The 25,147-nt window shown below is 37.2% G+C and overlaps 1 protein-coding gene across 10 annotated transcripts in view; it reads right to left on the reverse strand.

The window, feature by feature from the left end:
- The window catches only part of ZNF385B (zinc finger protein 385B), a 445,637-nt gene that overhangs the window by 81,435 nt on the left and 339,055 nt on the right, over positions 1 to 25,147 (reverse strand). For 8 of the 10 annotated variants that reach the window (XM_042994813.1, XM_042994814.1, XM_042994809.1 and 5 more), the window contains one exon: positions 4,746 to 4,891. In XM_042994813.1, the coding sequence (XP_042850747.1) occupies positions 4,746 to 4,891 (146 nt within the window). Of the gene's footprint in view, positions 1 to 4,745; positions 4,892 to 8,592; positions 8,614 to 18,346; positions 18,523 to 25,147 lie in introns of those variants that run through there. The other 2 variants (XM_007083889.3, XM_007083887.3) reach the window with 2 other exon arrangements.

Genomic DNA, 25,147 nt, shown 5'->3' on the forward strand with positions numbered 1-25,147 from the left:
AACAATTGGATCCACAGTAAAGGAAATGAGAAATTCCAATTCTAATAGAAATAATTGAATATATTTTGGTAGCTACCAAAACATTATGTACAGTAACTAAAGGACGACCATGAGGCATTTGACAAATTTAATCAAAGTGAAAAATAAAATAATGAAAATAGCTCTACTGGGATACAAAACAAATCATTCTTTCTGGCTCTTCTATAATACTGTAAAGTTCAGTAACTATTTTTACTTTGCCTATATTTCTTGGTTTTTGTTATCTTTCCTTTTCTAGTCTTTTTTATTCTATTTCTTAGAAGTTTCTTGCACACTAGGGAATTTTTGTTTTACTTATTTTGTTTATCCTCTTCATCAAATCCAGTACTCGTTAGTGCATATATTATGTTTTCAATAAAACCCAGTAATGAATAATTTTCTTTTTAAACTAACTGCTCTTAAGAGTAGGACCCAGGACAAGAAATGTAGTAGATACTTGCAAAGCTTCCATACCATCCACACAGAGGAAGCCAGAACTAGAGCTGCAGAAAAATTTGTAACTAATTATTGCCCTCAAGTTAAAAAAAGGATGACAGTTCCCAGAGAAATACAAATGAAAGTGAACACTTAGGCTTAATACCTCATGCGTAGATACGGCTCAGAAATGTTGGTATTTCCTTTGCTGGGTAGGGGAGCATGTGCATTGAGAAGCAAAAAACTGGGCCCCTTTCCTCCCTCCTTTTTTCCTTCCCTTCAGAAAAGTTTTACTGAGCTCTCGAGCCAGATACCAGGCATCCAGCAATGAACATACCATAGGCCCTGTCCTCAAGGATCTGACATTCTAGTTAATATAGATAATTGGGTAATTAATTAGACTATAGTGTGACAACTGCTATAGTGGAGGTAATCCGGGGGTACCCTGGAAATACAGAGGATAGCACTTAATGCAGACTCGCAGATCACAGAAAACTTCCTGTGAGGGAGGTGATATCTAAGTCGGCCCTGAACGACAAATGGTTGAAGGTGGGGCAGTGGTGGAAGTGAGCATTAATAGGTAGCTAGGCAAAGAAGCCCATTAGGCTTTAGATATAAAGGTTGAGATCTTTAAACATTGCTGTTGTGGTTTACAGAGCCTTTTACCTGTAAGTGACTCAAAACAGCCCCCCTGTAAAGTAAAACTGCTGAAGTGCAGAGTTAACATCATTGTTCTCCAGACCTGCATCCTTGACATGCAGCCCATCAGAAAGTATCAGTGATCTACACTCTGCCTTTCCTAGCATGTCTCTCCATAGCTCCGTTTGGACAGTGTCTTGAATTATTTGCTTATTCTTCACATGTAAACACTGAGAGAGATTTTGTCAGTCGTGGGGTAGATGGTAAGACAGCCACTAAATGAATGTTGTGAAGCATGTCTCTTCATTGTGTACCATTTAATATACAACAGGCAGATATCCCATTTTGGAATATGACAATCCCATTTCATTCTTGCTATAATTCTCATGCAACATTATCATACTCCCCTACAAAAACAGGAGGAAACCATTACTTTATATGCATTTTTAAAATTCTGCTTAAAGAAGACAGCAGAACTTCAAAATTCTAAAACTTTGAGCTATGGTATGAGAGTACAGTGTTTATATTCTTCTGATAATAATTACGAGTTAAAATATATTTCTTATAGTTACTAATACTATCTTTGGTTAAAAAGAAAGTGATTATAATAGCATTCACCTTGCCTTTTAAAGAACAAGTGGACTACTGAATGGAATAGGTTTTTAAAATTTGCTAACAAGAAATTACAACTTTTTAAAATATATTCTGTTTTTTACACATTCAAAAAATTCTTTCCTCTTTCTATGTAATGATTCCGCTGAAAATTGGCTACCATGCTTCCAGAAAAGAGCACAAAAGATTTCTGATTGAGCTTTGTTCACACTGAATGATGTGGGAGGTAACATGGACCGAAAGATCCAAAGACGCGGACAAGCCGGAATATGAGTTTTGAAGTTAGGAGATTCTAATTCAAGTCTCAGTTCTTCCATTACTAACTCTCTCTCCTCTAGACAATAGGAACTGAATCATAATCATGGTCTACTAAAATGTTCTAAGGCCTGAGTTCTTTGAAGGATAGAAAACCTCACAAATATACAATGATCTAGTATAATTACTATTAGTGATACAAAAATGTTTCCTAGGAAAATGTGGACAATGACTTTTATGAAACTGTCCTAGGAAATTTATGAGGTGAGTTAGACACTGGGATGGAATAGTCTATAGGGAAAAGAGTAGAGTAATTGAAGCTGTAACTCAATGAAAAATCATAGGTAGTCCAATGATCCTATAAATTATTTACCAGATGATAGAGGGTCGCACTTGCAGTGACTTAATTTTTAATATCCTACCAGAAGTACTCACTGCCCACCAAATGCATTGGATGTAATATAATACATAGAGTAAAATGATTATTTCATGTAGTTCTTTGCTATATTCTTCATCATAACCAAAAGTATTTCCATTTGAAAATTACTAGTTTATTTTCTTTCAAGAAAAAAAAAAGTGAGCTCCTATTAGAATTACGCTTGGGGTGTCTGGGTGGCTCTGTCAGTTAAGCGTCTGACTTCAGCTCAAGTCATGATCTCAATGCTTGTGGGTTTGAGCCCCGCGTCAGGCTCTGTGCTGACAGCTCGGAGTCTGGAGCCTGCTTTGAATTCTGTGTCTTCCTCTCTCTCTGCCCCTCCCCCACTCACACTCTGTCCCTCTCAAAAATAAATAAACATTAAAAAATTTTATAAAAAAAGAATTATGCTTTGGGTTTTCTCAAAGATTTCGTAATGTTAATTGCTATATGGAACAAACAAAAAGGCAAGTTAGTATGTCTATCAGCCCTACACAACATTAGTAAACCATTATGAAACCGTATTTTTACCTTAAAATTATGAAGACATTCTTTCCATTTTTTATAGCCCTTAAGAATGCAGAAGTATACGTAAGACATTTTGATAGTTGAAAAAAGTAACTTAGAGAATAGTGCCGATCATTCCATCACAGTTGTAGAAAGACAACTGTGATTGGGTTCCTATTAAGTATGTACATAACACACTTCTAGAAGGGGAAGACAAGGATGCCTATGAGGGTGCTTTCCTCTAGCAAAGGGAGTAAACATATACACAGGGCAGAGAATGCTGACTTACACATTTTGCTTTGTATGTTACTGTTTTATTTGAATCTTTGAAATAAGTATCCATGTATTATTTGTGTTAAAAAAAAATGAGCTGCAGTAGGAACCATTCAGGCCTACCCTACCCACATGATCAGTGCCTGCCTGACAGTGGCTGGACTTCTGCAGTGGCTACAAATGCTGTCTTCTAAATGCACATTAATCAAAATAAAAACACCTAGTAAGTGTTTTAAGAAGTATAGTTTAATTCAGTTATGCTTGGAATGTATCACCCATGTTTCAGTAGACGATACAACAGGCATGCTTGAGTTCAAGTTGTTTGAAATGGCACGATGTGGTGTTTTGGGTGGTTACTCCTGATGGATTAAAGTGGTCAGGGCAGGCCTGATTTCTCTCACTGAACTGCTCCACTGCGCTAGAAATGATGCTCACCTGTTTATGCCTTCTTCTTCTTCTTCTTCTTTTTTTAAAACTGTTTGACTTGTCTTTGAAAAACCCAAACAGACGTGAACATTCACTTCAACTGTTTATTCGCTAAGTCACAGCCAGTGCTCCTTAAAAAGAAGGCTGATCCCCTACCCCCTAATTACCTTACGACACTAAGCCATGACAGAAGGCCCATCAGCAGATTTATTTACAAGCCTTGAGGAAAAATCTTCTTTCTGTCTCACTTCATACAGAAGATAAGTTTGCAAAAGGAAACACTTGGCAATACTTCAAATGCTCACTGTCTGGTGGTGTTGATAATGCAATTCTTTTTCTTGATTATGGCAGCTTCTACAATGCTGTATAATTCATGTAGACCATCAGGTCCCAAATGACTGCATTTATTGACTAAACAAACAATTCATACAATCACCTGAACTGTTTAACCTTTTCTCTTCCTACAAGTTTAGCATTTGGCTGTGGACTGATTTTATGCTGAATTCTATTGTTGAAAGGTGTCATGTTCCACTTGGCATGCCTACAAAATGTCTTTCATTCAGATAAACAGTCAGCTGACCTGAATGAAGAACATTAGTAATTGTAGGTAATTCACTAATCTTTATTGTATGTTTTAAAGGGAATGTCAAAGTATCATGCAGACAATTAATATGTAGCTTTAAAGTACTTTTTAAAAAATAGAGTCACATTCATATAATCCACAGTAGTTTTCCAATAAAAATTCTGTTTGTTAAGATCTAAAATATGTCCCAAGTAAAAATGTATCTAGGTAGTTAAAGCATTTCCTTTCTTTCTAGTAGTAGGGAAAAATCAATGTGGCTTGGTATCTCTAAATTGTGTTCTTGAGCATGTGAATAGTATCCCAGAAATAATAAGGTTCTCAAGCCACCGAAGTCTGTCAAAACTGCTCAAAGCCACAGGTGAAAAGTCACTTGTGGGAATATTTGTAAAAGAAATATGCTGGCTATTGTTTGGACTAACCCCTACGGGAGAAGGAGTATCTTGCACAACATAGCTGGTCAGTGTAACCAATATATGGTCTAAACTTACACACTTTGGAAACAGGCTATATCTATTGCCTATTCACAACTGGAATGAAAGAGATTGAGGAGGACACAAATAAAATAAAAATGCATTTACTCACTGTGTTAAAATTTGGAAAGAGCCCCACAGCAGAACTACTGTCCACTGGAAAAGACAGTGGAAATGGTTTGATATCCAGTGAAGGCTGCATCATCAGGGTAGGTGTGCGCACAAGAGCAGGAAGTGTAGCAGTGTGGCATGTACTGCCTGCCAAGAACAAAACAAAAATGAATTCAATCTTCCTCCTATCCATCTACCCCCAACCAACCATGCAAAAAGAGGACTGCTGAGCTGCAACCCCAGAGCAAGAGAGTTATGCTGAAAGTAAGCAAATGGCACAGGAGGAGAGAATACAGTTAAAAGGGGTCTTCTTGTTCATTATGTGAGACAGTGATGCAGAATACTTCCCTACGGCAGGGGCCAAGGGCTGCTCAGAGATACAAACTACACAGATCCTGCTGGCAGGTGAGGCAGAATGAGATCATCCTGTGGGTTCAACCATTGTCGCTGAGTAGTCAAAAATGTAGGAGAGAGGAGGGGATGAGGTTCTTGCAGCAGATGCTCTTTACTAGTCAGTTATTGAACAGCTAGTAGGCATGCTTTATGCACATCAAAGATAATTATAGGGTTTTTACAAGGGGAACAAAAAACCTCGGACTCATAGTGACTGCTCCCAAGAAAATTATGACTCAAACAATTTTATCTCTAAAAAAACCAAAGTGAAGCTTGCCCTTGCTGTGAGGGCAATAAGTAGTCTAGACATTGGATAGTTAGGGAACCCAAAAGGAGTGATTACTGCCTGGGTGGGGCATGGTATTGGGGGACGGGGAGAAGTTGGGACAGGAACTCAAGTATTTGTCTCCACTTTTATTTCTAATGAGCTTTGTGTTATTGTAGCCACTAACCCCCCCCCCCCTTTTTTTTAACAATTAAATTAGCTGTCATCTCTTTAGGAATCTGGGCTACACCATGTGTGGGAGATTTAAAGCACTCCTCTCCAGTAACAAGCATTCTTCTGAAGCCTCCACATACTGTAGGTGAGTAGCTGCTGATGCAGGTGGCTCTCTGAGACACAGGCTCAGATGTGCCTTTTTTTTTTTTAAATATAACTTTATCGAGATGTAATTCACATACTGGACAATTCTCCCACTTAATGTATACAATTCAATGGTTTTTAGCATTTCTGCAGAGCGGTGCACATCACCACAATCAATTTTAGAACATTTTCACAATCCCTAGAAGAAACTCCATACCCATTAGCAGTCATTCCACACTTCCTCTCAACACGCCCAGTTCCTGGCAACCACTACTCCATTCTGTTTCTAGGTTTGTCTATTATGGACATTTCATTTAAATGAAGTCATACAATATGAGTTCCTTTGTGACAAGCTTCTTTCACTTGGCATAATGTTTTCAAGGCACATCCATGTTGTAGCATGTATGAGATTTCATTCCTTTTTAAGGCTGTGAAATATTCCATTGAAATAGACTCACTTTTTCCTTATTCATTCATCAGTTGATGGGCATTTGGGTTGTTTCCACTTTTTGGATATTCTGAGTAATGCTGCTATGAACATTTGTCTGTAAGTTTTTGTGTGGAGATGCATTTTTAGTTCTCTTTGCTATATACGCAAGAGTAGAATTGGGGATTATTGGGTCATATGGTAATCATACGGTTTAATGTTTTGAGAATGTTCAGACTGTTTTCCAAAATGCCTGAGCCATTTTATAGTACCACAAGCAGTGTATGAGGGTTCCAATTTCTCCCAGCATGTCTATATAGGACCACAAATAATCATATGCCAAAAATCTCCTACTGACTTAAAGGAGAAATAAACAGTATGGGGAAATGCTCCAACTATTAAAACTTCTACCAACGTCCTCACACAGTGTTCCAGAATAATTAAAATTTCTATTTCAATGATATATTTTTGGATAATGGATTTTCTTAATAAACTCTGCATTATATTTCAAATCATTCCAGAACATTATTAGTAATAGTGTTTAATGGACTATCATGCCTTATTTACATTGATCCTAAAAGCAGAAAAAAAGAAAAAGGCGTCTGAAGCATTTATCTGTAATGGCAAGTCTTCAGGTCAGCCTCATCCATTAGGGAATGTAGAGTAGGACTCAGCAAAAATAGAATCAACCAAAAGTATAGATCAAACAGTAATGTTGTTTTTCAGATGTTAAAGTAAATACTCTGATCTCAGCCTGGCATTCACATGACCACCCTGTATTTAATTATACTTTTTCTTCTAATTAGGTGACGTTACAGTCACTGCTAACTTCAGAGCTTATAGATCCAAGATGATATATTATGTCAGTATTTCAAATGCTGCAGAAGCACTTATTAAAATATTTATTTTAAAAGCTTTGCTTTAAAACTGTAGCTAAATTGAAAAAAAGAGATATTTCTTATTTTAGAACAATGGCCTTTTACAACTCACAATTATTATAATTGTCAAAAGCCTAAAGTCTAGAAAGTATGCAGAACTATTCTACTTCAAGCTGCCTGATGAACGGATGAATTATTTTGCCATCATGGGTCTCCCCCACTCACCAAAAAGCAAAGTTTTTTCCTTAAGCCCATAATGGTAACACTCTGATAACACCAGCAGCACACGGTATCAGAGGGCCTGGCAAAAGTCATTTTGTACTAACAAACTCAACTCAAATGTAATGCAACACAGAACCTGACAAACAGATTGCTCCATCAACAAAGGTCAGAATGCGCAATGATCCCCTTTACCCAATCAAATATCTATGCTAATAAAGACAAGGCTTGAGAACTACTTCGCAGCCACCATTCATTAGCATAAAAACTTAGCAGCTGTTTACCATTCATTAGCATTTTAATGACAGACAATTTGCCATGTTAAACACAGATTGTTTTAAAGCACTGGTAGATCTCCTGAATAAATACAAACTGCTTTCATCAATTCCCTTCACCTCAACCTTGCTGTTTTCACTTTTAAGACCTGCTTTTTCAGATTGCTTCACCAAGACCCACGGCTTCAGAGGAAGTTTTTGCAAGTGGGAGATGAATGGGGATAAAGTGCACTTTTTTGCACAGGCTGGGTTAGGTTTTAATCCCTCTGTCACCTTATTCCCGATTTTACTACTGTTCTGAGGCTGGGAAGCATTTCTCCTCACCCTAGGATGCCCAAAAGTTAGTGGGAGATACAAGCAGAAATGTGGCCAAAATACATTGTATCCTGCAAGAAAATGCTTAATTTCTCTTCAATTTGCTGAGAAAAATAAAAAAAAAAAAAGAGGGTTGGAAATACAAGGGATGAGCATGGATTTCAGCATAAAAATCCTTTACATTGCTCTGCCCAGGGGACAGGACCAACCTTTGTCTTTTGTATGATTTGGCAATATTATGTAAGATACCTCCTATATGTAGCTTTATTTCAAAGCCTAGGATATAATCTGGTATATATCATAATGAATTAAGTCATAATAGGGCTCTACCTTGTTTGACAATAAAGATTTTATATCACTTGCTGTATATATATTGATCAGACTCCCTGACCTAAAATGAAATACACACACACACACCAGCATGTATACCCCAAAGATGTAACAGTCACCACTCTCACCGTGGAAATTCCACATGTTCATATACTCCCCCTATGAATGCAATTAAGCCTCTCCCCCCAATTTCATTTTCACTGTAAATTCCAAGTTGTTTTCATCTATAACTATGAAATCAATAATATGAGAAAGACAACTCACCACTATGATCATAAAACTATTATTACAGCCAACTGCCTCTGTAACATAATAGGTGCTTTATTATGTCAACGGATTGTATCGTAATTCATCACAATAACACCTCATTTGAGAGTTAGGCAACACTTGACATTATTGCTGTGATCTTTCACGTTTAGAAATATTACCTTGAAGGTTTAGGTGATAGCTGTGAGGCTTTCTAGTGGTTCTTCCCTATGTACCATAACACGAGCAAACGAAACACCTCAGCGTTAGAAGGAGAAAACTCCAAAGTCACAGAAAAACTGTGTGAAGAAGCATTTACAGAATGAGATCAAATCTATATTCTATATCCTGCAGAAGTAGTTTCTTCTTATGCCATTATGTATGTCTGCTTTATTGAGTACTAAAATAAAAAGCTTAGCATATTATAAAAGTCTATTAGGTAGAGGCAATGCCAATTATAGAACTCCCAAAGATATCTTTTTTCCCCCCCAAAGATGTCTTTAAAGAAATTAAAATGAGTGGTGTTTCAAGTTCTACCAAACTCAGTTTTCTCTTTTTATTGCTTTCTCAGCTTCAGTGAGTAACCTTCCCTCTTACCAGAACAATCACCAACCAGCATCTCCTGTGGTCTCTCTCTCACCATTTCCTTTCTTTCATCAGTCTGTCATGTGAGGAAAACTAAGGTATCAGGAGATCTACTGTAGTCATAAGGAGGTGGCTATGTGAATAGGCTATGTGACTGAAAAGGGTTTGTTTCTGAAAAGGCCACATAAAAACTGAGAGATAACATTTTTATAGTGCATACTGTGTGCCAGGCACCATTCTAAGCACATTACATATGTATGTACATACGTAGACACACATAAGAATATATATACATATCTGTATGTGTATATCCATATATACTCATTTAGGTATATTAAATTATATGTTTATGTCACTTACATCTTTTTACATTATTATATATTATATACTGATTTCTGTATATATTAAGAGTATATGTTGATCTCACGGTTCGTGGGATCGAGCTCTGCATTGGGCTCTGACCTGACATTGCAGAGTCTGTTTGGGAATCTCTCTTGCCCTCTCTCTCTCTGCTCTTCCCATGCTCTTGCACGGGTGTGCTCTCTCGAAACAAATGACTTAAAAAAAAAGAGTATATGTGTAAATTATACATATGTGTTCACAATAACCTAATAAACAAGGTATTATTACTAGCCCCATTTTACAGATGAGAAACTGAGTCACAAAGAAGATAAGCTCAACCACAAGTGTTTTGTACATGGAGAAGGCAATATGAAAATCCAGGAAATTTGACTACTGAATTTTGTTCTTTACTACTGCGCTATGGTCACCAAATTACACACTTGAAAACACTTCAGTTATATTGGCACATGCTCCAGCTGCAGACAGCATTTTACCATTGAATTAAGATATTTAAAATGTTCAATCTTCTTTGAAGCTGGGAGTTAGTTGAAACTTTTATTTGATCCTAATGTAGTGATCGATACTGGTAACTAAAATATATGATTTCTTTAATACTCTATAGGAAATGCTTCTAGAATATATATATCTAAAAATAACCTTCCCTAAGTAATAGTATTATTTAATTTCATAAATACTATGGATGAACAACTGTAAAGCCATAGTGCTAACAGCTGCAGGGACTATATAAACTGAATCAGACAGAATTTATTTTACTTTTTGGAGAAGATAAACCACTACTACCATTTAATGAGATTTTACTTTATATATGGCTAAGTGATTTGTGCTCCTTATTTTATTAAATTATAATACAATTCCATGAGGCTTGTATTATTATCCCGTTTTACAGATGAGAAGGGTGAGGCTTAAAGAGACTGAGATCACCTAGTATGCGGTAGGTAGTAAGGCCTCAGTTTCAGTTCTTGTTTGACTGACTCTAAAGCCCATGTCATCATTCCATAAAGTGGGTTATATGTAAAGTTGTTAAGTGAAAAAGATTCTGTCCTCAAATACATTTAAAAAATGCTGGCTTCAACAAAGTTTAAAGTGATTCTTTTTTGCAAGACATCTTGCAGCTTACAATATAGTAACAGGCACTATGAATGTCGAGGCAGGTATAATTTCTACTCTCAATTTCTTGAGCATGAACCAATTCTTCCCCCCGCCCTGCCCCCACCCTCACAGAGATTCTGGAACCATTAATGCTTGGCATGTCCTTCAGGCAATGCTGTTCTACGCAAGTGAAATGTACCAGTTCAGGAGTTCAGGTCTACTACTTTCTTGTGCAAATGTGGACAACCTCTATTTTCTTTTGTATAAATTGGGGAAAATAAGAGTACCTACGGCATAGGACTGGTAGTACTTTTCTAAGAAAAATGCTTAATGCTGTGCCTGACACATACCAAGCTTTGGTTACTGGAGTTATGAACTATTCCTACTCCTCTCACGTTACACCATATCCCGGGAGAATAAATACTTAAGTTCAATAGTTATAAAAGGCAGGATATGTCAGGGATCACAAATTATCAACAAAATGCTACAGGGGTTCAAGAAAGAAAGAAATTACATCTGTTTAGCAGTTGGGTTCATAAATGTTTTCATAGATGAGCTATCTCTTAAGATAAGTCTCGAGGAACGATGCGTATTTTGAGAGGTGAATGTGGTAGAATGGTAGAGTGAACCGCATAAGCAAAAAACATGGAGAAAACCAAATGTATTACAATTCAAAACTTTCTTAAGCATTCAAGATATTCTTAGCATTTCTGGCTTAAAAGATCGAACAGGAAAGAGAAAAGCAGAACATCTTTATGACCTTGGAGTAAGCAAAGATTTCTTAAATAGGGAACAAAAGGTGTTAATCATAAAAGAAAAAAATTGACAATATACTCTATGAAGAATAAATCTGTGGGAATATGACATATCAAGGAAATGAAAAGGTAATCCACAGAGTGGGAGATAATAATAAAATAGAGATTTTGACAAAGGACTTTAATCTAGAATAAAGAACTCCTATAGATCAATAAGAAAATGAAAACATGACAGAAAACATGGGTAGAAGAATAGACACTTCACAAAAATATATACTAAAATGGCCGGTAAATATGAAAAAGTGCTTAACTTCATTAGTCATTAGGGATATGCAAATTAAAACTTCAATGAGATATCACTACATACCCACAAGAATGGCTACAATGAAGAAAGTTTGAGATTATCAAGTGCTGACAAGGATATGGAGCAACTAGGACTTTTTTTTTCAGTTTTCATTTAAATTCCAGTTAGCATACAGAGTAATAGAGTTTCAGGTGTACAATATAGTGATTCACCACTTCCATACATTACCCAGTGCTCATCACAACAAGTGCCCTTCTTATTCCCTATCACCTATTTAGCCCATCCCCCCAACCTCCTCCCCTCTGGTGTCAATGATTACGACCACTTTGGATAACCAGCAATATCTACTAAAACTGAATATATACATACCCTATGACTCAGCAAGTCCAGCCTTAGGTATTTACCTAACAGAAATAATATGCACTAGAATGCTCATAGCAATACTATTTACAATGCTCCAAACTGGAAATTAGCTAATTAACCCATCAACAGTAGAAATAAGTAATTTTGGTTCTTCATGCAATAAAACATTCACATAATGGAATATAGCAATGAAGACAAATGACTTATAATTACACGCAACAACAAACAGACCTTGCAAACATAATGTTAAAAAAAAAACCCTAAAATCAGGAAGCATATCAATATGCTGTATAATACCAATTTACACAAAGTACAAAATCAGACAAAACTGATCTATACTGTATGGATAGGGCTATCCTTGCAGGAAGGGTGGGTGGAGCATGAGACGGGCTTCTAAGGTGCTGGAAATGTCTTCTACCTGGTCTTGGTGCCAGTTACACAGGTATGTTGTGGTTTATGTACATTCATTCAACCGTACACTTATGTGCACATTTCTGTATGTTATACTTCACCAGAAACTTTTTAGAAGTAATGTGTCCAATGATAATAATTTTAGTAAACTATTTTGGCAAATACAGGCAAAATTCTCCAATAAGAAGAACATCTTCAAACGCTGTCAGGTTTGTATACTTTTAGGATGAATATGATGTTTTTTTCCCCCTGCCAGCTTGATTTTGCTCAAAATGATTTGTGAGAAAATAAAATTTCCCTTTAATGCTGATGCTTCCTTGCTGAATTTCTTAAGTGGATGGAAGAGACTGACACAGAATCTACCGATGCCAAAGAGAAAAATGTGTATCTAGAACTCTGAGTCCATAAAATCTTAACAGTTGGCAGTTCTGCTCCTGGATCTCCCTTGGGGCACCTCAGGGTTCCCTCCAGAGAGTCCAACAGCGGCATCCTGGCAGAATGTTGCATTTAAAAATAAATCCTTCTGAGTATCACACTGAAGTTTATGGGCAATAATGAAGTGCTGCCTCAAAAAACAGCAGTGAAGCCACATCATGATGGATTTTAAGCCACAATGTCCTTTGGGTTTAGTAGTAATATGCCAGCTTTTACACAAAACGATGAATCTTTTACTAAGATGCAATGGATGGCCTTTTGAATGTGTGGCGATAGAATACTTACAGCCACGTCGGGATTCATTTATATCTGAATATTTTGCCCATGCACTGACTTTCTTATATTTAAATGTTGAAAGAAAGGGTCAGATTTTTTTACTCTGTAGTACCAATATATCATTTGATTACACATGTGGATACCTCAATAGCTGTCATCCGTTTTTGAGGTAGAATTGAAAAATCTGAGAATTTCAGAATTTAAGTAAAGAAGATAATTGGTTTTCAGAAAAAGTCTTGAGGATCAATTGTCTTCTTTGAAGCTGAATGGACAATATTTTTGCTTTGTTATAGTTTTTCCACCTGTAACCTGACATTATTAAGCATGACCATGCAAGAAAGGAAACTCAAAGAAAGAAAAACAGGGCTCTGACAAGTGCTTTATCATTTTTTTGAAATAGTTTTTAATATACCTGACTTATCAAAAGGGAATGTCATGAGCTTAGTTCCTAAATTACCAAGTCTTTAGAGAAGCCAAAATTATCTCCAGACAGGGCTTTACTAAAATTGTCTGAGGTCGAGCATGGATTGGGAGGTCACTGTAGCCTGACGAAACTTTCTGGCAAAAAGAGACAGGGAGATGGTCCTGTGCTACATTTGCCCAATGATTCCTGTCTATGGCATCAAGATGCTTTCGTGAAGTCTGAAGCCTTTTTCTGTTACAGAGGAAATTTTTGCTCTCTTTACAGCATGTGAAGGACCTAATGGCCTCATGGAACTAAGACTTTTATTTTATTTTATTTTTATTTTTTTAAACTATGACTTATTTTAGAAACCTTCAAAAAATACAGACTCTCTTATTCCCAATAACCATTTTTCTCAATCCGTTGAATACTTCTAGAGGAATTATATCTCATAACATTTTAGAGCTAAACATAATATAAGAATCTACCTTTGGGGTACCTGAGTGGTTCAGTTGGTTAAGTGTCCGACTCTTGATTTTGGCTCAGGCCATGATCTCATGGTTTGTGGGCTTGAGCCCCATGTCGGGCTCTACACTGGCAGCGCAGGGCCTGCTTGGGATTCTCTCTCTCTCTATCTCTCTCCCTGCCCTTACCTGCTTACGCTCTCACAAAATAAATAAACATTAAAAAAAAAAGAATCTACCCTTAATTTTACATGAGATAAATGATTAAGAGAATTTAATCCAGCATGATACCTGACTGACGGTAGACTCACATTTAGAGTTCCCATTGCCCAGAGACATTGTTTCGAATATTTAAGTCAATACAATCAAAGACGTACAAGAATCATATGTTGAAGTCTTTATCTTCTTTAAAAATTTAAATAGATGGTCTGTTTTCTTTTTATATTTTGACTAAAATTTAGGAGTATTCATTTTTCAATGAGATTTTAATTTTAATGTTTTATTAATATGAATAATGAAAGAAACTAAATCAAAGAAAAAAGTCAGTGCAGCCATGAGGCAACATTTAAGAACAGCAGAAGATTGATTGCAACACCTCATTTTAAACAATTTTTTTAATATTCCCAATGATATAAAAAAGAGAACAACAAACCCCATCAAAACTATGCTTTCAGCTGTACTGTTTGGATCAATATAACTAATTCAAATAGCTTCATACCAGGAGGCACACATGCATTTTTTGGTGATTTTTATACTGAAGGACTATCAGTACTGCAACAAAAATGCTATCTGAAAGACACATTTTTCCAAGCAATGGCAACTGACCTTCCATCGGAGCAGATCAAAACAGCAGGGTCATTGAGGCCTCTCTGGGTCTGTCTTTATGCCTCTCCTCTGCAGCTCACTAAAGGGCCAGGCTGAAGGCACTGCATACAGCAACTCAGGAGGTCAACCCATCCAGCTGCTGCTATACATTCTAGCTCCAGGATACAAAATGTTTTGCCCCCTAGTTTCAGCAAATTTCAGTTCTTGCATTCAGTGACTTGGCTATTTGCATTTAAGAACCAAACAGGGTGAAAAGGAATAGTGATTTACTTAATGGTCCTTTAAAAAGACACTTTTTCTCCAGAAGCTTGCTCAATTTAAAGAAACAGAGTTAGTATTTGCTCTGCCAGTGCTCTCTACTCCCACTTTGGTAGAGAAAAGAGGTTTCCTTAGCTTAAATATTAACTAAACATTTCAAAGCTATTCAAAAGCTGTTGCCTATGTTAAAAAAAAAAAAAGAAAAAAGAAAAAAGTAATAGGCTCCTAGGAAGCACAGTTTGGGAATAAACAGGATAGTAACAACTGTGCTATAACCCTTTTTCCTTTCTGCATACATATTCTATGGCCACCATAATTATAATGCACTGTAGAGAATTCAGGACAAATTCTAGCGGATTATGATCATGGTGACCATCATAGATGAGGCCATTCTTGGTCCCCCATCAGCCAAGAAGCCATTTTCATCCAGGAACCATAGACATGGCTCCCATGTGGCTGCCAGGACTCGTGAAAGCTGCCATTTCATCCCTGTGGAAACCTGGTATGGGGTGACTAATCTGGCCACGCCAGGAATAGAGCAAGCAGAGACTGTAAGCAATAGGGAGATAGTGAGGTTCACTTAGGGAAAAACATGAGGGGGACTTGAGGAGGGAGGGAAGAGTGGTTAAGTTTGGCTTAATGTTACAGAGACTAGAATTAGCACCAATTCCTTATTTGGAATTTCCTAACATCTCACTCCTAAAATGATTTTCCTCCCTTTTATCTTTGACTGTATTGTAGAAATCTGTAGAGAATGAAGTAGAACAGAGCAAAAACTATATAAGGAGGTACAACTTAGTTAAGCAGGCCATCCAATCCCTTCCAAGAAAGGAGCTGGGCAGCTGGGAGGCAATGTGGTATCACCCTTATCCTGAGAAACATGGAGTCCTGTGACCTAAGGGGAGGCTTGCACTCCAAAGGGTCTTTAGTGGATATTGAACGGAATGGCCAACCCCTGATATGGCTTCTTGGAACTCTGCCATTGTCCTGACATCCTAGAAATTGATGCTACTTGCTTCAGTCATTCAGGCAGCTTCTGGGGCAGTAGTGATATGCAAAACAGCATCAGATAAGGCCCTCCAATGAATGCCAAGGATTTTCTGCATTGGAAGTGATTCATCATAAATGATTGCCCCCTGTCCCTGTGTATCATGTTTATTCTTGTGCCATTATAGTGACTTTGTGCCAGTTTTTCTTCTATGGAATTTCTATTTGGCTTCTCAAATGATTCTCACTTCCCCAAAGAACACCAAAAGTCAAAGACATAATGATTTTTTAATAAAGTGCCACATGGAAAGTAGAGAATTTAATCATAGCACTCATCATTTTCCTTGTCAGTGATTTGCTTTATAAAGCAAGAAAGGAATGGAAATGTTTTTTTTTTTTGGACGAACATTTGTTTTGACTCTTGGTCTCTTCTGAACTTCAAACAGCCTTTTAAGCTCCCTTTGCTTTAAAGGACGCAAATGGAAAAGTAATAGACCTAGGGCTCAATGTATTTAATTTGACAAAGCATGTTTCCAGTTAAAGAAAATGTAGAAAAGAACCCGAAGTTCCAAAATTGCACAATTTCTATTTCCAAACTTTGATCGACTTGTGTCTGTCTTTTTATTTCTCTAACACCCTCTTTCTCTCTCCTTCTTATCCTTCCCTGTCTCTCTAGTCTCCCTCCCTCTCACCTGTTTGTCTTGTCTGCCTCTCTCATCTCTCATCCCTCTCATGTCTCTGTTTCTATGTCTTTCTATCTCTGCATGTGTATGTACCTGTCTGTCTCTTGTCTCTGTCTCTCTCTCTTTCACCATAATACTGCCTGGGAACCAGAAAGCACTCAAACTTTGTCATTTGCCTTCTTTTGCAGCATTCATTTTGTTTTCAATATTTGCTTCTACAAATCAAAAGACAAATAGCACGATTTTACTGGTATCAGGACAAGTTTGTCCCTGTGACAAGATAAACCAATTAGATGAAGGTCATATCTCTGGTTATGTCTCAAATAGTCATGTCAGTTCCAACAATTGAGGATTGTTTTCATATATACTCACATAATATCTGCCATACCCATGACAAAGTAGAGAAAGTTAAGAAGTTAGATTTTAGTGGTATATTTGTATAGAAATTTGTCATCAGTGTCCTGGGTTATACAAATACTATAACTTTTCATTACAGAGCACAAGGTGCTTTAAAATATACTAAGTAGATATCTAATCTGTTACATGGCTTATGATCATCCCACATTTTTCTGATGAAGAAAATGGTGCTAAAGATAAATGACTCCATGACAAAGCAAATATACAGATTGAAGCCAATCATGGACCCAGGGCGAGAAAAACAATTTTCTTCCAAAATCAGATACTAGCCTAATTGTGATAACTCCACTGAGCAAGTGTCTGCTAAGAAGTCTAACATCACGGAGTCTCTAGGACCTTGGAAAAATGAAGGCTCATAGGCTTCAATCTACTCATTTTTTCAAGAGTCTACTGAACCGTCAGTGTTTACACCTCTAATTCACCAATGAGACAGAATGAAAGAAGTTGATGCTCTTTCAATATTTTCCAACCACCTGAAATCCTACGGGGGCTACGAGATAAAACATCTATCTACCTGCTGCCAAGACTTCATAAGCTCTTTACTAACAGTAATATTTATTCATATTCAAAAAAATGGCAAAATTGAAAAAAAAGGATTTCTGGGGGGGGGGGGAACTAAAGCAATAACATTAAAACAGAAATGAGAATTTTGCAAGCATCTACTATGGACATACAAACCACATCCATCCTCATAACAGACAATACTCCCTCTTGAGGAGCTAAACTTACCTAGTTTCCAGAGAGATTTCTATGCCCAAGGGTCTAAGTAAACATTGAAGTCACTGAATTTTGATTTGAACTAGATGAAACATTCAAAGCTTGAAACACGCTTATCATAAAGATGGGGATAAGAGTGCAAATCACCCACGTCACCTAATTTAGTGACAGGCTACTAGCCACTGTTCTGTCAGTTTGAATGTGCATTCTTGAATCGGGACAATCATCAGCTTAAACAGATTTCCTGAAGGAAAAAGTGAGAGAGGGCTCTAAATACTTGGATTAAACATGAATTTCATTTTTACCTACCAGCTATTCTGAGACAAACTTCAAAAGAAAAAGGATAGAGGAGATGTGGGAAATCAGTCACATCTTTATTATATATAGCAAAGTGAACCAATATTACAATTTAAATAAAAACAAACCAGGAAAACCAAGATGATCTTGAGCAGGGGAGTTGTAAAATTAGCAAATTCTATTTGCTCTAATTCTGATCCTTTTCTCTTTTTCTGAAATTGATTTTAGCTGTTTTACATTTTTGTCACATACTTCATGAAAAAGTTCCCTGAGGTGTAAATGCTGATCAGCCAGCAATGCTTACCTTCGTTTTTAAGATTACAGTCCACGTTCACTTCTGCATTCAAGCACTGTACGAAGTATTACATTGAGAGATAAATAATTCCATCATTTCAACCTGGTGCTTCTGTGAAATGTGGTGCTAGGAAACAGCCGACAGGCAGTGCGTCTGAACAAATCATACGTCCTGTAATTGCCGCTTAGCTCTAATTACTATTGAGGATAGTGTTTGCAACTTGATTCCAGGGAGAGGGCAGACTACCTTCTGACGACACTGAACCAAATATATCCTAAAAGACTGACAATTACTTTCTTTCATGTAATTTTTCTGAGTAGCTCCCAGGTACTCGGCTACTCAGAAACTACCACTCAGCCATAGTAAAAATGAAATCAGATCATCTGACACTCACCTCTCCTTCCCAACAAAGCACTGCAACTCTCTCAAAATATTTATTTATTATACCAATTTGGAATTTATGGTGTCACTTAGACTTAAAAGGATTGTTGTTGTTGTTTTTTCTTTTCTGGGTGGGCAACTAAATCTTTCTTTTAAAATTGCTTTTTATTTGAAAAAGGAGTATGTTCTCAAAATATGAACTTCATTTTTATTCTGTTAGTCCAGAATAATTTATCTGCATACCATTAGGCCTCAATAATTTCTTTCCTTGCCTGTACATTTTTAGGTTTTAAATAAAGATTCACAGCATATAATTAAAAAAGACTAAAGCAGGTAACAATTTGATGTTGATAACATTAATAGGGATATTTATGCTTTTCAATGTCAAAAACCTAATTTCAATCATGTGGGAGAATTTTCATGGTGAAATTAGCAGTTGTATAGGCTTGGAACTAAAAGGATACATTATGTACTCATATGTCTAATTTCATTCTTCATCTAGTGGCATCTGATCATGTGATCATAATAAGCTTCTGTTACGTCCGTGTTATGCAGTATGGCTATGACTTACTGGTTATTTTGCTTATGCTAGGCTGATTGTCATTGATATTGATGAGTTCGCTTAGTGGGCATTTGACTGAATGAAAGAAACTTGAAATGATTGATCTTTTAAATGTCAGGAAGGATTTTGCACCTTTGGTTGTGCAACTTAGCACATTTGCCAACCACAGCCAACACTTTAGTGACGTACAAAGCAAACTGCACCCATTCAAATCCAGAGATCTGATATATCTGCTTATGTCAGATTTGCATGGTAGCCATCAGGGACAGGTAAACCTAAGGAAATAATTAGATGCAGCAATCAAAATGATAGTTATAAAACCAGCTCTTAGAATTAGTGCATATCTCCAAGCCCCATGATCTCAGTTGTTATGAATAAAACAAAATAGCATTCTAAATGGAACATAGTATGCCAGCTCTATACTTATTTCTCCCCAAACAGCAATTGTGCACTTCTTGCTCACATAATATTTAGTTGTTCATGATTAAAATAAACTTATAGTCACTGCTGTGGTTTTCACTTTAATTTTTAATTTTAATTTTTATTTATTTAAAAAAAATTTTTTTAATGTTTATTTATTTTTGAAAGAGAGTGAGAGAGTGGGGCAGGGGTAGTGAGAGAGGGAGACACAGAATCGGAAGCAGGCTCCAGGCTCTGAGCTGTCAGTACAGAGGCGATGCGTGGCTCGAACTCATGAACTGCGAGGTCATGACCTGAGCCCAAGTTGGACGCTCAACCGACTGAGCCACCCAGGCACCCCTAATTTTTTATTTTTAAAAATCTACACCTAAATTAAAAAATCTAGACCCCTCCTAAGAAAACTCTGTGTTCAGTAGGTATTATGTTGTTACCTCCTTAGAAGTATTTTTCTTTCATGGAGCCAGGCAAATAATTCCATTCTTTTTTGCCTGCCCTTAACTCATGCCTGATTCCTGGAGTATTTTCCAGAACATTTCTAGGTCTGACATACTAGTCCATACTCAAACTCCCAAACCTTTATGTGTACCTCCCATATGTCCTTCGTTTTCTTTAGTAGTATACCAAGTGCGGTCCCCAAACCAGAAGCGTCAGCATCACCTGAGAAGCAAAGCAAAGCAAATTTCCAGGCTCCATCCCAGAATTATAAATGCTGAGAGTGGCACTCAGAAATCTGTGTTGTTGTTGTTGTTGTTTTTTAAGCTTATTTATTTATTTTGAGAGAAGGGGAAAAGGTGGGGGCAGAGAAAGAAGGAGAGAAAGAATCCCAAGCAGTCTCCTCGCTCACAGCATGGAGTCGAATGCAGGACTTGATCTCACCAACCGCAAGATTATGACCTGAGCCAAAATCAAGAGTAGGATGCTTCACTGACTGAGCCACCCAGATGCCCCTCAGAAATCTGTGTTTTAACCAGCCCTCCAGGTGATGTGAAACACACTGATCATTGTGAGCCACTGGTCCATGGTGCATGCATATATGTACTAAAAGCGGTAGGAGAACGTGATAGAGAACTTAAGCTTCTATGGGAAAGCTAAAGGCCTTAGCAGAGAGGTGGCATTTAAGTGGTGATCTAAAGGGGGTGACAAGAGTCTGAATGACTCTCAAGGAGTCACCAGGCATCTCTTACTTGGCTAACCCATCACGTATGCCCTTGAGTTAGTGCAGCCCCACAGATTACAAAATTTAACTCCATAAGTTACCATCGTTCTTCAGTCAAGTCATTTCATTCTTAAAGAAAACAAAGAAAACTTCCCTTATTTCTGTTAGCCTTTTAGTCTACCAGCCATTCTCTCATTTCCCTTAACTTCAGTTCCTTTTAGCATAGCCTACTTCCTTCTTCACTTTTTTTTTACTATCCTTTTCACTTCATAAATCTGGCTTCTGATTTCCCCATGTTAATAAAACTATGGTTTTGAAGTCCTTTATCAGTCCTCCTTGACCTCTGTGTACCATTGGTAGAATACGCTCCTATATCTAAACACCTCTTTTCCAAGATCAACTTTTGTATTTCTGAACACCTGCTGGACTCCTTGCACCTGTATTATCCCCTTGGCATCTCAAGTTCAACTTGTACAAAATTAAACTAGTCACACCAGCTCCCCTCCATCACCAGAAGGGACATTCTTCCTCTGGTGGTCTTTATTTCACTGCCCTGGACCATGAGTTTTCCGGTTATATAGACTCTAAAACTTGAAGAATGGTATTTAACTTTACGCTCTTCCTTGCCCCTAAATCAAGTTAGTTATCTTTAGGACATCTTTCACCTCCTTCCCCTTTTCATACCTATTACCATTACTGTCATTTAGATCCTCATTGGCTGCTTACTACTAGAATTCTTTAATCACGGTATTCCCCCCCCGTGGTTAAGTGAATTCTTGGGAAGGACAGCTCAAATCAATCATTTGCCTATTCAAATGTCTTCCATTGTTCCCCTTAGTGAGTTACAGGCTCTGAAATCCAATACTGTACACCTGTTCAAATCTCTACTCTGCTACTTACCAGCTGGGCAACATTAAATGAATTAATTGACTTGTTAAGCCTGTTTTCTCAGCTGACAAGTAGGAATAAAAACACCAGTCATATCTCATGAGGAGACCTGAAGGAACTAGTGCATGTAAATTCTTAGTATCGCATACAGCACATTGAAGGATTTAGCAAATGATAGGCATTACCATCACCATCACCAAAACCATCACCAGAGTATACAATTACAACATCTCAGTTCAGCATCCCTCATTGTTCTTAACTGAAAACTTTCTAAGATATGCTAAACTGAACTATTTCTCAAGGGCAAGGACAAAATGTTTTTCTTTCTGTCTCTGGCTTCTTGGTGCCCTACACCTAATAAGTAGTTGCTCTAGAAATGTCTACTGCATGAAGCACTGGTTGGCTCTTATATATACATACTTCCTTAGTTCTATCACTTTGCTTAGGCTTCCCAGGATGCCCTTGCCTTTCTGTCCCTTCTCATTCTACCCTCAAGTAGCATTTTATTTTATTTTATTTTATTTTATTTTATTTTATTTTATTTTATTTTATTTTATTTTATTTTGTTTTATTTTATTTTTTATTAAAAAAATTTTAACGTTTATTCATTTTGAGAGACAGAGAGAACAGAGTGCAAGTGGGGATGGGGCAGAGAGAGAGGGAGACACAGAATCTGAAGCAGGCTCCAGGCTCTGATCTGTCAGCACACAGCCTGATCCGGGGCTCAAACTCAGGAGCCGTGAGATCATGACCTAAGCCTAAGTCGCAGGCTTAGTCAACTGAGCAACCCAGGCACCCCTCAAGTGGCATTTAAAATGCCACCTCTTCTAGGAAGTCTTTCTACTTCCATCAGAATAAAGTATCTCGTTCTCCTTTGAACCTGTGATACATTTCACTAATATGTCCTTTACAGTATTTAAGTCATTCTATTGTGTATCCTTTCCCCCAAGAAGCTATAAGGACTTCCGGGTTAGGGACAAACATGATGTGCTGCTTTTGCCTAGGGACTTGCCAAGAGAAAGCACTCAACAAATGTACCGAATGAATGAATGAGGTAAGAGGAATGGCATGTACACTCTTACATGAACTGTGCTGCTGCATACTACCTGATTAAAGGTTTTCTTTCCCCTTGGTAATTATGATGGTCTTCAAAGAGGAAACATGGTGAAATATACAGAAACAAGTTTTAGAGGGCCCCTTATAAATGCGGTGTTTTCTTAACCTTGGGTTTAAAGTTATTCTAGAACCTAGAAGCATTTTTCACATAAATAAAGTCCTAAACGTTCACTGGATTCCTGGAATAGTGCTCCAAAGCTAATTAACCCACCAGACAGGTGTAGTAGCTAGAACATTACATTAGCAAGAGCACCTCAATGCCAACATTACTACAAGGGGTCAGGAAAAGGAGTCAATATTCTATGAGTGCTTATGAAGTGCTCAAACTCCTTTATAAAACATAACACCATGAATTTTGTTTTCTTCTTCATATTTTAAGGCATACTCCAAAAGTTATAACCAGAAGCCAATTTTTTTGTGTGTATTCAGATGATTACTTTTCATTGCCAGGATGAATGTGCTCTGGTTAAAGAATCAATTTGTAAATGTCGATTATAAATGGTAAATTTAGATAATGAAAGTCTTCTATAAAGTCAATATGTTTAAATTTTCAGAAATCAGAAATTATTTTCTTCTTTAATTACAATTCTAAATTTCAGCTTCTTTGTCTTCATTTTGGATTAATTTTAAATTGATTGTGGCCCCCGATACTCTAGCTTCAGTTCCTTTGCCCACATCCCCTGACAAATACATGATGGCCTGTTAACAAACTTTTAATTACATTCATTAGGGGAGTCTGTTATTTTAAAGTAACTCTTCAGTGAGTAAATAATCCCTTTTTAATGGAAAAATGATTGCCTTTCCAATTATCTGAATTGCAATTTTGGATTTTCACAAATTTATTTAAAGTAGGCAAGGCTATAAACAAGACATTATTATCAACAAAGAAGACATATTTTCACTGTTACTTTTGCTCCCTTCCCCCCCACCCAGTAGTGAGCTAGACATCATGATAAACTGAGAACTGGGGTCCTTGGTCCTTGAGAAGGTGACTAATTGCAGAACAAAAATAATATATCTGAAACACTTAGAGAATAATACAAAGACACATACAATTTAGTGTGAATCATAGGCCCAGGGAAAGAAGTAGTACAGGAGAGAATACAACCTCACAAGGGCAGGGATATGTCTTTTGTTCACTAATGTATCCTAAACACTAGGAACTGTGCCTTATACATATTGTGAGCTCAAAAAACAACTGCTCCACCAAAAGGAGAGAGAAGTGAGTTAGAATGGCTGGAGAAGTTTCACTGTGAGGGCAGGACTTAAGTAAGACCTTAAAATACACGATTCCTTGGTTTCTCCTTTGGCTCACCACCTATTTCCGGACTATTACCAAGTCCTGGTTGTACTCCCAGCACATATTACAAATCTTTCTGGTTCTCTCCATGTCACTGCCACCTCCTAGTCCAAGCCATCAGCATCTATCTGGACCACAGCTAATGGCTCTGAATGGATCTTTCTGGGAACATTTATGTTCCCTTATACTTGGTCTCCTCACAGCAGATAAACAAACTTTAAAAATACAAATCTTATCGTGTTATTCCAGTGCATAATGGCTTCCCACCACACTTTGCATAAAATCTTTCCTTACCATGGCCTACATTTGCCACATGATTAAGCCTCTGCTTACTTACATAACCCCACCTTGTATCACCTCCACTTGCCCACCCTTCCTCCTTCCAAGACCCAAGCTTCTTTTCTTTCTTGAACATGTCAAATTCACTCTTATCTCAAGGCTTTTGCCTTTCTTGTTCCCTTTCTTGTTTTGGGAATTCTCATCCCCAAATTCAGTTGTGTTTCAGCTGAGGTCTTCAGGAAGGTGTTTCCTCTATTACATGGTTCTGTTTTATTTACGCCATCCACTTATTTGTTTCTAAAATTATTTTGTTTTACTCGTTTACTTGTTCATTGTCTCCTCTTACTAGAGTATAATCTCCATGACAGAAGCAGCTATATTCTAGGTGTTTTATTCCTGGCTTCCGGAACAGTGCTAGGCTGCAGATAGGCACTCAATACAGATTTTGAATGAATGAATGACTATAATTCCCCAGCCTTTACAAGTATGAAGATACTTTTTATGCATCAAATGATTTGAAGGACTCCCCAGATATTGTTATTCTTTTCTTTCCCCTGAGTATTCACTGATTATATACAGTGCTGATATGAAGCCAGGAACATTTAAAACAAAGGTATATCATTATCACAGGGCTGACATATATTTGGCAAGAGTATGATATATGAGACATGGTATTTATTCAATCTACCAAGTATTTGGTGCACATTT

This window comes from Panthera tigris, chromosome C1 (assembly GCF_018350195.1).
Source record: "Panthera tigris isolate Pti1 chromosome C1, P.tigris_Pti1_mat1.1, whole genome shotgun sequence".
Taxonomy (NCBI): Eukaryota; Metazoa; Chordata; class Mammalia; order Carnivora; family Felidae; genus Panthera; species Panthera tigris.